This window comes from Podarcis vaucheri (assembly GCF_965113315.1).
Source record: "Podarcis vaucheri genome assembly, chromosome: 10".
Classification (NCBI taxonomy): Eukaryota; Metazoa; Chordata; class Lepidosauria; order Squamata; family Lacertidae; genus Podarcis; species Podarcis vaucheri.
In genome coordinates this window covers 25,620,550-25,634,121 of record NC_138748.1, presented here as the reverse complement: position 1 = coordinate 25,634,121, position 13,572 = coordinate 25,620,550, and the positions used below count along the sequence as shown (strand labels likewise).

Genomic DNA, 13,572 nt, shown 5'->3' with positions numbered 1-13,572 from the left:
CTTACACACACACACACACACACACACACACACACACACACACCTGCCATGTCACCCTGCTCCTGGTTATGTAACTATAAATCAACCAAATAAAAAACAGTTTGGTCAGCTGGTGGTGCTAACCTTCTGCCACCCATATAGCTGCTGCTTACTAAGAAGTAGAGAGAGGGTGAGGTGGAGGGGAACTTGTTCCATTACAAACGTACAGCAAGAACCAATCTGATGCTCTCATCAGTGTGTTTGCGCCATGCTGACTTCATTGCTGCCTCTTCCTCTACCTCCTGGTGAGCACGGGCAACATGGGTGACAGAAAGTCAGGTCAACTCCCCTGCCAGCTGCTCCTGGCTTTGTCTGAAAGCCAGTGTCTTTGAAAAGTATTTGTGACAAAAGTGGCATAGGTATTCCCTGCATGTTATTGGAATATGTTCCATATTATTCACCAGAACTTAAAACATTTAACTTGTTAGTAGTTAAATAAATGTGTATGAGTTGCTGGATAAGTTTTCCTTTGATTTTATCTCAGGGTATCTCGGCTACACCAGTGGATTTTCCCTGACTTGCATGGTCTTTTTTCTCATAGTGGTAAGTTTTGCTTGGTGTTTCGGTTAGAATGAAATTATTAACTTCCAGCATCAAGCCATTTGTTTTGGATAATTTTTCAATGGTGGTCCTTTATCCCAGGTTGTATACAAGAAATTTGAAATTCCTTGTCGCCTGGATGAGAAAAATGCCACCGCATCTCTGTCTCCAAACTCTAGCATTGCCTATGTGGATACGTGTCAACCCAAGTATGTCACCATTAATTCCAAGGTATGTTTCTTTCCACACCATTTTGTCATTTTTTCCCCACATGCCAGCAGCTAGATTGTGTAAGAAATCCTAGACAAACGCAAGTTTTCCAACCAGAGCAAATTACATTTTTACCTAGGTTTTGTTTCCAAGGTTGAAGAGTTCAAAGAACTGGGGAAATTTTTGACAATAATTCTGGACAGTAGATTGCAAAGGAAAATATGTGCAGCCAGTCAGATGTAATAATCATATTAGCAGCAACACCAACACTATAGTTTCTCTTGTATTCAAACATCATTGTATATGCTTGTTATTTAACAGGTGTTCCCAGTCCCATGAAAGCCATGTTTTTCTAGGCAGAGCTCCTAAGGTTTCAAATCATGGCAAAAACACAATAGGTTGGATCCAAAGGTTTCCATCTACAAACAGAAAAACACCTTTCATCAGAGCAAGGGAACCTTTGGATTCCATTCCATTTCATGGGACTTTCCCTGGTCATTGCACTGCAGCGCTGGGCACCGCTTCACATGGTATGCAGCTATAAAAAAACCAGGAACCCTGCCAGAGCAAAACGTTGACAATCCCAGTTGAAGAGCACAGAATATTCAAACTTGTATATTGGAAACGATGACGATTTTCGTAATGACATTTGGAGGGACTACGTCTCTCCCTCCTGACTCATAGTTTTGTTTTTGTTTTTCAAACAGACCGTGTACGCTTTGCCTACCATTACATTTGCATTTGTGTGCCATCCCTCGGTCCTTCCAATCTACTGTGAACTTAAAGAGTAAGAGAGAAACCATTGTTTTGTTATTAAAGCAAACTGCTTTGTCTGTACAGCGTTAGTACTGAGCTGCACTCTGCACTGCTAAGAGAAAAGAACTTTAATTTGAGAAAAGCAGCAGGACCTGCTCGTCATCTAAGAAGACTTGGCTCACCCAGGGGGTTTGAGGGTGGCAACATAACAAATATGGGGCTCTCCTTAGATCTACACAGCTGTTAGCAGAGACACAAACAGTGTGAACAATCACTTTATACGAGGCAACGCCAGAGCGCAGCCAATAACTGGTGTCTGTCTCAAAGGCAGCTATATCTGGTACAGGAGCTAACAGCATTGTCAATGTTATTTTCTGGAGCTTTCAATCTTATATGCTTTATAAGATATGCTTATATGCTTTTTCCATTTTCAAAAAGAAAGAAGAATCGCTGCCAATACAGTGCTACTTACAAGAGCATTTGGAAGGCAAAAGTTTGCTGAATTCTGAGATTAGCTGGGGCCTCTGTTTTGTGAATGTGTGGACCATATAAAAACTCCTTAACCTTACATAGATTTCAGGATCATTTCAAAATGTTGGTGCTCCAGGAATCTCCAGCTAGAGCTGGCAGCTCTATAATTGTGCAATGTTCCTATAATGGATGCATTTATACAAAGATAGTGGACTCCTTAACTGCTTAACTGAGGCAGGAACTGCTTAACTGAGGCAGACTAATAAGGCATCTAGTCTGGTGGTCTGTACAGTGACTGGCAGCCCTGCCCTGAACTGCTATTTCCTAGAAACCAAAAGTGTTAGTTATCTCTAAAACAAGAAGAGTTAGTTATTGAACCTAGCACCTTATGCAAGCAAACCACATGGACCTTTCCTTACTAGATTAGACTTGATACTCTGTTGGAATCTCTGTAGCAGAGAGGGGGGAAATTACCACTCCCCACCCAGGAATCAAGGGCTTCCTAAATTAATTGGAGATTTGTTTTCTTGGTCTTCGCTAAACTTTAAAAACCACAATGCCATCGTTATCTCTTTTTACCTTAATTGTGTGGGCTTCAAACCTTAATTATTGTGTTTGTTTTTAAGTAAAAGGGTTATGGTTCCTTACATATAGGGAAAGCCACCTATAAACCAGCCCTTTAATTGTTACCATCTCAAGAAGATGGACAATGAAGTGGCATGGTGTGGACAGTTGTTTACCCCAAACCATTCCCCTACAGTGCTCCTCCTTGAGATCTCAGACTTGTTCCTGTTAAATGGCATACATTCAAGTATAGTACCAATTATTCCATAACTTCTCCCATTGCCCCATCTTTTCTTTTCTTTTTTCAGTCGTTCGCAGAAGAAAATGCAGATGGTTTCAAGAATCTCTTTCTTCGCCATGTTTGTCATGTACTTCTTGACTGCTATTTTTGGCTATTTGACATTTTATGGTAAGTGACTATTTTTGGCTGCTCACCTCTTGTGCTTTACAGTACATTTAGAAAAAAGAAACTAAAAGGTGTGTTTGTTTCTGTCTGTTTTCTGAATTTTGTAAATGGTTGAGGTGCTGCTTTCTTGTTTCCTCACTGTGCACAGAAGGTAACGACAACATTGAGATATCTTCTGCTTATTTGAAAGTGGCATTTCCTTGGCCCTTGACATCATACTTGCATTCCCATGTGTTTGGGGGCAGGGAAGTACACAAACCAGAGCACTGTCCCCAGTCACTTCAATCTTAGGAGGGGGGAACATCTGCCTGGGCCCACTGGGTAGGGATGGAGCAGTTATCCTAGCTTCTTAGCTGGACGCTTGCTGTTGCTTAACAAGAAGAAAAAGGAATGAGAGGTCAGTGCAGTGCAGATGCATCTTCAGATGGGATGGGATCTGTCAGTGCATTTGCACATCACTGATCTCCTTGCAACCTCACCCCTCTCCCTTCTGGTAAGCAACTGTGGTCCAACTGCCAGGAAGCAAGTGTAGCACCTCTGCTTCACATGACGATCTGCTTCTTCCCCCCAGCCAATTATATGAAAGGAGCAGGGAAAACCTACTATTCATACTTTAGCTTCAGGTTCTTGAGTGAGTAGGAGGGAAAGTGGAGTGACTTGGGACAATAAGGGGAGGAAAATATGTAGTAGGGAAAGTTGGGTGTCACGGGAGTCAAAGGAGAGAGAGTAGGGGAGAAAATGGAGAGAGAGAGAGAGAGAGAAGACAAGCAGACACAACACACAGCAGATCTAGTAAAAATAGATCCTCTTGAAATTGCATCATAATTTCATGGGTTCTTTCTCCCCTCTCCCCAAAGGTCCACAGCACTCTCAACACTCCAATTTTGCCCCAAGTGCAAAAGCCCCTGGTGGTCCCTAGACTTCAGAATAATCTCTTAACATTCCATTAATTTGAATACAGTGAGTGAGAACTGTTGTACTTACAAATAAAATGGGGACTAACTGAAGCAAATGCTCCAAGTATTTGGGCTCTTTCCCTCTCACTTCCTCGCTGAGTTCAGGCCCAGGCAGATTGGTAGTTGACTCCCACACTGGACATTAGCGCAACTGGGAACTGAGCTCCACTGAAATGAATGGGACTTGCTCTCTGGCAAGTGTACATCAGGTTTCAGGCCGAATTTGATCTTTGTGGTTCAGTGGAGCATGAGTTAAAACGCTGTTTTCGATCCAGCCTGCTCCACCGCCATCCCTGTTGCCTGCAGATTAATCACTTGTTGTTTGAGATGGCTCTTGCCAAGTGACAGCTTCTATCAATTAGTTGCTTAATTGCTGGAACAGTTCTCTCTTTGTCTTCCCTGCAGAAACCGTGTCGTCAGATCTGCTTCACAAGTATCAGAATAAAGATGACATCCTCATCTTGACAGTCCGTGTTGCTGTCATAGCTGCAGTCATCCTCACAGTCCCAGTGTTATTTTTCACTGTAAGTCTGAGGCTCCTGTTCACTTGGAGATGTCTTACCATTTCCTAGGAACAACTATCAGATTGCTGCATAGATTCATTTAGATTTGGTCCTGCTGACGGTGTCCTACAGTTTAAAATCAACCCCCTGCCCCACCTCCAGAAAAAGTGCAAGTAAACAATAGCAGTGCCATGAAGTCCCGAGCCACCCCAGGGCCAGTGATAGTGGCATGGATGTTGAAGTCCATGCAGCAGTCCTCAACACCACCTCCAAGACCAGCTCTTGTCAGCTCAGGCAGGGAAACGGCTGGGCAGTGAGGCAGGTGATAAGCTAGCAGAATCTGTCCTGATTGCCCTTAAGTGGATCAGAACCGCCTCTCCCCATTTGAACTGACCTGGACCCTGCAATCATCATCTGAAGCCCTTCTTTGTGTGCTTCCTCCATGAGATGTCAGGAGGGTGGAAACACGAGAACGGGCCTTTTCTTCAGTGGCTCCCCATTTGTGGAATGTTCTCCCCAGAGAGGCTTGCCTGTCACTTTTGTTACCTATCTTTAGGTATCAGGCAGAAACATTCATCTTCTTACAGGGCTTTGGCTACATTAAGCAATCCGTAGCCTTTTAAACTGTGTGGGGGTATTGCTTTTGTTTGCTATTATTCTTTATATTGTTGTGTTTTTTATATTGTAAGCTTCCCTATGATCGTTGGATAAAGGGCAGCATAGAAATTTAATTTTAAAAGCAAATAAATGAATGCAGGATAGTGCCTGTGAATTCCTAAGTGGGCACTATCCCATTCCACAGTATGGGCTCAGTTAGCCAGCCAGCGGAAGGCAGAAATGTGACATATCTTGGTGCAGGAAGATGTTCATCCTTTCCTGTTGTGAGTCTGATTTGCTAAGCTCTATGAGAGGAAGAATGAATTTCATCCTGGCAGAAGAGTAATTAATTTTGACACTAGAACAAATGATGTTAACATAAAAAGCCTGCAGCTGTAATAAATAGCATCTGGTGGAAATGCAGATAGTATGCTCTCTCTCTCTCTCTCTCTCTCTCATACTCACTAACACATTACCATGTCTATCAGTGCAATCCTAACCAAGTTTTCTCAGAAGTAAATAATGTTGAATTCAAAAGAGCTTACTCCCAAGTAAGTGATGTTAGGATTGCAGCCTAAGTTCTCTAGAATGAATTTGGAGTCAAGCAAATGTTAAGTGCATTATACAAAACCATGGAGGGAATTAGTAAGGGAAATTATGCAAATTTTGATTGCAATAGCTCTTTTTTTTCCCCTTTACAGGTGCGTTCTTCTATATTTGAGCTTACTAGAAAAACCAAATTTCACTTGTGCCGTCACGTTGTGGTTACGGTGATCCTTCTGGCGATCATTAACTTGTTAGTTATTTTCATACCTTCCATGAAGGATATTTTTGGAGTTGTAGGTACAGTATTCAAATTATATTTGATTAAGAAATTCCTTTTATTGTGGGTCACATCAACTAGTCTGTTATAACAAAATCTATGTGCTTGGTTTGCCACAGGGGTAACTTCTGCCAATATGCTGATTTTTATTCTCCCGTCATCACTTTATTTAAAAATCACCCACCAAGATGGATCAAAACTGATTCAGAGGATTTGGGTAAGTTTCAGAAATCAGGAGCTATCTCAAGCTTTGTCCCAGTAGCCATCCCTAAACTAAGTCTGAAACTAGTCCTCCAAGAGCATAAAATATTTCTGCTTGGCTTTGATGAACATTCTCATTTGGTTAACCTGTTTATGAAAATAAATTCTGCTAGCTGAACTACTTTTTCCCCTTTTGGTTCTAGGCCTCTCTCTTTTTGGCATTAGGAGTAATGTTTTCCCTGGTGAGCATTCCTCTCGTCATCTATGACTGGGTGCATTCAGGAGACACTGCTGAAGGCCACTGAAGTTAATGGGACATTAAGAAGAATACATTTCCATTTTGCTACTCACACCAAAACCATTATTATCCCATTTTGTTAATATGCCCATCCACTCTTTGTGAGTATCCTTCATGAACTCAAAACAATGGAATACCAGTAGGATGCAATGTTCTACTGTGGGTTGCAGCCAACTAAGTATTACTCAAGAGTAGTCCCACTGAAATTAATGGATGCAAGTTAGTCATGCCCATTGATTTCAGTTGGTCTACTCTGAATAGGACAAACATTGGCTACAACCCAATCATTTTATTTTAAATGTTGTCCATTGGGCATTGGTGTTCTGTGTATGGTAACTGACACTAAAATAAAATAATTGAGGTTATATACTTGCAAATTAATATATCAAATTGTTTTCAACTACAATCAGTTAACCAGCCTTGATCAAACTAGAGCCCACTACCTGGAGATAAGTTTACCTGTATCTGATTGTTCTTGTCCAGCAGTGTGCTTAGTGGATAGATAATCTACCATTAGGTCACATATGTACGTAATCTATAGGGTCTTTGGTATCCGTGAACAAAGCCTGTACACTATTAAGCCTTAGTAGATCATCCCTACCAGAAGTTGTCTTTTGCACACTCAGTTTGTGAGTTCCATGTATGCATGTTTGGTTTATTTTTAAAGAAATGGTTTGTGTTCAGATAGTTGTCCCCTGGGGATGTGAATAAATTCATAAGGTTGATTGCTGCCAATTATAGAACTGTTGATTTCAATCTGGAGCTGCGGAGCACTCAGTCTGGTCTGGTGAACTGCTGGAAGGATGTCCTAGAAAAGAAGGGAAGATTTGCCTAGGCTTTGGCCCAGGAGTTTAAAAGCAGGATACACTTCTGAATCACAAATGGTTATGAAGCTAAACATGAACAGACTCCGAACGGGTGTTTGTCTCAGCTAAATAAGTGGTCTGACAATCATTTGAAAGCAATGCCACAAATAAAAGCCCTGATGGAACTTCAGGAAATTGATCTCAGGCTGACCACTGAAAAGTGAGCATGCAGAGCTATGGCAAGCTTTCAGGTAAACAGAGCAGACCCTGTTCCCTCTGAAATTTGCCATTGGTGAAGGCAGCTATCACCAGAACACTATGAAGGATTGCAGTGGAAGTCACAGACAGACATCTTAACTGCCAGCCTTTGGTAGCTTTTGCGTATTGTGTTAGAAATTCTTGCATGTGTATTTCCCGGCTTGCATTTGAGTTTGTGTGGTGGGTGGGTGTGCTATAGTGTAGCAGGCAGCCAGGCTCCACAGGGTTATAAAGTTCACTTGGCTGTATCCCCCCATGAACCTTACAGTGGAGGCAGGGAAATCTCTCTCAGCCTGACAAGGGAGAAGGGTTTGATGAAAAGCCACTGCTTAAACAGAGTGGATGTAGGCAACCATTTACCAACTGGAAAGTTAGCGGTTTGCATATATGATGCATGTTGTCCTTTCAAATGATAAGGAGAATCTTACCACATATCAAGTGAAGATGCGCAGGAATTGAACACCTTGTATCCAGCCACATTCAGCCTCTGTTCTGATGACAGGCTCTATGGGAATTAGAATCTGTATCAGCACCCTTCAACTTTTTCAGACCCAGTCTCATCTTTAAACTTAAACTCTTTATAGATTTAAAAGCTCTTGAGTATTTCTCCAAAAAGCTGTGCCCCGTTTTCTAGATTGCATTGATAACAGCATCTCTTGGATTGAAGCTTTCAGGCCCTGAAATGAAAGCAAGCAGATTCGGGAGTGATTGCAGTGTATGACAGATAAATCTCCTTGGTGCCATAGTGTTATTTGTAAATTCAAATGTTTAGTTTTCTACACACTACACACCTACCCACCCCACAAGAACATAAAGCTAAAAGGGAGAGTGTCCCAGCAAGGCTGAGAAATAGTAAAAGAACTACTGAGGAAGTCATAAGTTCCATCTCAGTGCCTTGTAAGGAAATACAGTTTGAAAACCACCTCAAGCAGTTAAATGTAACATGACAGAGAAAGTGGGGAGACTTTGTTCTCCAGCCATTGTCCACTCAGTAGAGACTTTTTCTGGAACAAATGAAGAGAAAGTTGTAACTGTCTTCAGTCTGAAGGGTCACAGGATAATCTTTCCGCATACACAGATACCCCCACACTGCCTGTTAAGCTGCTCCTAAACCTCAAGAGACTAGCTTTCAGTTGAGAAGAAGGATCTGTGGTCCATTAAAAAAGAAAAGAAAACAATGACATGTATGCCTGTGTGTATGTGTGTGCTGTCTTGGTTGTAGCCTGAGTTACTGCAGTGCCTGTTATCCAATATAGACACCTGTATTTCTTCTTTAAAAAATAAAATAAAATCATTATAATTGCATTTGAGGTGTTCTGCAATGGAAATTTCTGGATCACAGTTATCCACCCTTTGGATCAATCAGTGTTTGTTTTATCCAGTTCAGGCTCTGGGACAATTATCCTACTGATATTCAGCCCACCTGTATATTTTTTAAACCAAAACTCATGATAAACTGTACATATTTCATAGTACTATTTCATAACTGCTTTTATAAATATTTTGCCTCTTTTCGGAATGTGTAGGACTTTAGAATGTGATATTATTTATCATTTCTGCAAAGTGCTTTATAGATAGCATCTTGTTCATCTGCAAAACCACATTGTGAAGTAGGTCAGTTAAGAGTTCCCTCTTGCAGAGTGGAGGCCAGGGGGTGGAATGAATTGTTCATAACTGAGCAAGGATTTGGACTTAGGTCTCCTGTTCAAGTCCAGCATTTTGTCCATTAGACTATTTTGAAGGATGGTACAAAAAGCAAGTTGCTGTTGGGTTCAAACTGACACATGAAACTGTGTACTAGGTTTTGTTTTTGTCTTAAGCGCTGATGTAAAACGGCCTGGTGATTCCTAGAGACTCTTGGGATTCACCATAATATTGCGATACGCTTGCAAATAAATTACCGAATGGATGAGTAATGGAGAATAATAAGTACACAAGGTGTTAGGGATGGGGTTAGTCTCAGGGTCTTGAGATGAGATTCACAGGAACATTGTCAACATTAAATGATAGTTGGTTCCCCTCAGTTTGGGAATAACTAATTTTGGCAGTGGTGTAGCACATTTCAAGCAAAGCCACAACATCCAAGACATTAATTCATTGCCCAAGCTATCTTGATGATGATGAATTCTAATTAAAGCTACAGCATAATTGATTTTTTTAGGTCACAGTTCCAGCTTTTTGGTTTTCTACACCAGCCTCAATTTACTCCTTCCCTATCCTTCTTTTGTGAATGTTGATATTGACTAGGAGCTCTGTTTTTATTAACTTGAATTGTTTTAAGAGGGGATTAGGAGGGGAAATCATGGAACGCAAGTCTATCAACAGCTGCTAGCCATGATTACAAAGCAGAAGCTCCATGTTCCAAGACAGGGAATGCAGATCCTTGAAGGGCAAGATACGGCTGGTGCCCTTCATTACCTGCTGGGACGATCTCCTAAAGGCCTCTAATGGCAAACAGGATGCTAGACTAGGTGGACTGATTTAGCAGGGGCTTAAGAGCTGGCTATAAAGGTCTTTTCCAACCTTAGCTGATAAAGCACAGTACATGTGCAATTGCTGTAGAGGATCCAAATACCTCCCCTCATCCCCGGTAGTATGTCTGTTGCAGGAATGTCATGTTTCCCCATCACAATAATTTGTCCCTGGGGGTGGGGAGAGAAAGGGAGGGGGAAACCAATGGGTAGCAAAACTTGCTCCCAGCTGCATTGCATATGACGTTGCACTATTGCTTGAAAACCAAATACAATCCGGATGAAATAGAGACAAGGATATTGCATATGCCTTTCCTTGGTCCCCCAGTTCCACAAACTTCTTTCTGAACTTTGGACAATATCACAGTAGAATGTATTGGCTTAGGTGGGTTTTTTTAAAACCTCTCAGATCTCCTCTGTCCAGGGATCTTTCTTTATTCGGAAGAGAGTGCTTGGCATCAGGAAAGCATTTCCTTTTGTTTTGGTTTTTTTAAAAAACAACAACACAAAACTGAATGTGCCCATTGTTTCTCAGTGTAAGGCCTTCTGTTATCAAATGTGATGATAACATTGAATGCCTTTGTCAAACACAGGGCTGGCAGGACCTTGATACTCACATGCTGTACATATATCCCCTAAGTCTGATTTTTTTTAAAACAGCAGCAGCAACAAAAAGAATCTATGCAGTTGTGTTGTATTGTAGGAAACGTTTCATTTGTGTATGTATATATATATATTGTAAATAAATAGGATGCTTCTATTTTTGCAGTTGTGTGTTCCGTAAAATGAAAGTGCTGAGGTAGTCTGTCCATAAGAGTTATTTAAAAAACAAAAAACGTGTTTGTAGCCAAATCTGAATAGTAGCATCAAAGCCTTAGCTCTCGACTTCACTGAATTTGTACTCTCCCACTTTTACTCTGTCCAGTTCTATTCTACCATGTAATGAAGTTGCCTAAAGCAAATCCTAAGCTTATATAATGGTGTTGTTTACTGTAGCACATTTCTAAGAGCACAACTCAATGAACTGCCATACTTTGCTACTATCTGCCATATATTTCTCTTTGTTAACTGGAAGTAAAATGTAATCCTTTTGCAGTGCCCTCTAACCTTCTGTGAATCTATGCTGTGATACAGAGCTTCATGTGTGCTTGGATGTGTCCATAAAAAAAGAAACCACCTTATATCGGCTCAAACCATTGGCCCATGATTACCCATTTCTGTCTGTTCCACAAAGTACAAGGAAGAGGTTTTCCTCTGCTGCTTGAGATCCTTCAATTAGAAGTGAACCTGAAGCAATATGCATGTGGTCCACCAGTGCGCTTGTGGTTCATCCATCCCCTACATACAACACTTCCAGTCCCTACTAGACACTTTAGCTATACATTGAGAAGGGGAGCTGCTTGCAGACTCAACCACAATAGATCTTCAAATCAGGATGCTTGAGTGGAATCCCATGAAGTTCTGCTGTTGACCAGACTCCCATTTTAAATGCTCTTGTATAAGAAACAAATAAAGGATATTAACAGCAATGGATGCAAATGGAAAAACTTCCATGTTGCGTAGTGATTTGTGGCCAACAGTGCAACCACTAAGCTGGAATCCTAAAGGATCCTCAAATGATGAAATTCTAACGACACCATAAGAAGTAGCAGGGTGGGTAGGCGGGTGTGAAGACAGCCCCTGTACAGAGCAGGTGATTTTATATAAAATGTCAACACTGCTTATTAATCTGGCACTGGGTTCAGTGTGGTGTAGTGGTTAAGAGCGGTAGACTCGTAATCTGGTGAACCGGGTTCGCGTCTCCGCTCCTCCACATGCAGCTGCTGGGTGACCTTGGGCCAGTCACACTTCTCTGAAGTCTCTCAGCCCCACTCACCTCACAGAGTGTTTGTTGTGGGGGAGGAAGGGAAAGGAGATTGTGAGTCGCTTTGAGACTCCTTTAGGTAGTGATAAAGCGGGATATCAAATCCAAACTCTTCTTCAGTACACTATTTTGAGGGCAAATGAGCTGCAGGGGGCAGGGAGTGGCATTTCTTTGTTGTCGCTTGTGCCCACCCAAAAAAGCACCATAGACCTGTGTTTGTGAGTGTGCACACATACCATAGCCCTCTTAAGCTCTGAATCACAGCCTACAAGTGGGATCAGTTCTGTCAAAGATAGTTTTGTATGAGAGCCCAAGGAAATTATGCACCATGTTCAAAGCAGCACTGAAGGCCATTTGGCTAGCAGCATTGATTGTTTGTTTGGTCTGTTTGCTGGGACATAAGCCAGGCCTTAAGTAGAACTGTGCTATGTGGCAAGCTGACTGTGTGCTCTCAGCTGAATTGGTCCTTCATTGAAATCAAAATTGTAGTCACAAATCTCTTAAGTAACGTATTTTTAAAGCTGGAGTACCTTGTTATTCAGTATTTCAGTGTTGTCCTACTGATTTCCAATGGATCGTTATACATTTACCAGGCTTATTTTGTGAGTATGAAATGGCAGGACCTGAAGCAGCACAATTCTCAAACGAGCACAAATATCAAATGTAGGGGTGGGGGTATGTAAGCTCTTGCTTTTTAAATTACTGCATTGTTTATTCTCTAGTGCTGCAGATAATCCAACAAATTTGGTTTAAAAAGTGAAAAATATCCCATTAAGAACTGAATGTACATTGTTTACATTAAACCAGTTTTCTAAAGTCCTAAGCTATGTTTTAAGCTGAGTGGTGTCCACTCAGGTTATTAAAAAAATACTATTAGAAACATTTTCCTCTGGCTTCTGTGTCATTGTTATCTGTGCTGTTCATATTTAATGATATACATGTAAATGGTGATCTGTGTAAATAAAAACAATGTAATTCTGGAATTTTCTGTTTTCAGTATAATTTTTAAACATAAAAGTATGGTCTGAAACAATTAGATGCATTAATTTTAAGAGAAGATTTAGATCCATTAACCACACTTTGGGTGTTAATGCCCTAGTGTTCCTCAACATGGGAGTGAGGACACAACACCTAGTCTTCGAAAGAAAAGTGCAACCATTTGTAGTAGCAGCCTGTTGTCTTGTAGACATTTTGGACAACAAGTCCCATCATACCCAGCGGGAGTTGTAGTCCAAAATGTCTAGAAGACAACAGGTTGTGGAAGTCTGGTCTACAATAATTGGGTCTTCACTCACACAGCTATACACAAAAATGCTTTGCTGAAATGCTGTTTTAATGAAAAGCAGGGAGCAAGGTGACTTGACAGATCCCGGATTCTGCCCTCATGTTGACCAACGAGAGCATTAGTTTCAAAACAGAGCTTCAGTTGGACAAGCTGAAGTAGCAGTATCAATGCCTTGGTCAAGAGGGAAAACGCAGGAAATGTATGCTGCACAGTTTTGTCAAGTTTAACTTTCATCCTGAACCAGCTCTGAAATGGATAACAACTCGGGTATCCAGGAAGGATATGATGTATGATGGCAGATCAACAACTGGTCTTTTGTAACCTTTAGGATGGTGACTAAGGTCTTTGTATTCCATGGGGTGTTTGAGATGACAGGAATTGCTGTCTGCTTCAGCTGAAGTTTTTATGGCTCCTCCTCTGGGAATCTTTGATCAGGTTTGCTATTCTGAAACTTCAGCCTTCATTTTAGCTGGCCTGGCATCATATTTGGGCAGCTACTGAGTCCCAGGCTGTCTAGTATGCCT

The 13,572-nt window shown here is 41.3% G+C and overlaps 1 protein-coding gene and 1 long non-coding RNA gene across 2 annotated transcripts in view; one reads left to right on the top strand and one right to left on the bottom strand.

The window, feature by feature from the left end:
• The window catches only part of SLC38A1 (solute carrier family 38 member 1), a 38,775-nt gene extending 32,121 nt beyond the window's left edge, over positions 1–6,654 (top strand). The window contains exons 9-16 of the mRNA XM_082239743.1: positions 524–582; positions 682–810; positions 1,497–1,576; positions 2,889–2,989; positions 4,348–4,466; positions 5,744–5,885; positions 5,985–6,082; positions 6,270–6,654. Of these exons, the coding sequence (XP_082095869.1) occupies positions 524–582; positions 682–810; positions 1,497–1,576; positions 2,889–2,989; positions 4,348–4,466; positions 5,744–5,885; positions 5,985–6,082; positions 6,270–6,371 (830 nt within the window). The 3' untranslated portion in view covers positions 6,372–6,654. The remainder of the gene's footprint in view (positions 1–523; positions 583–681; positions 811–1,496; positions 1,577–2,888; positions 2,990–4,347; positions 4,467–5,743; positions 5,886–5,984; positions 6,083–6,269) is intronic.
• Positions 6,655–6,990: 336 nt separating this feature from the next.
• Positions 6,991–12,798, bottom strand: LOC309541741. The gene is made up of 2 exons (XR_014223864.1): positions 11,874–12,798; positions 6,991–11,634 (listed from the first exon to the last, which is right to left on the bottom strand). It is a non-coding gene; the product is annotated as an uncharacterized lncRNA (long non-coding RNA).
• Between the last annotated feature and the right edge of the window lie 774 nt (positions 12,799–13,572).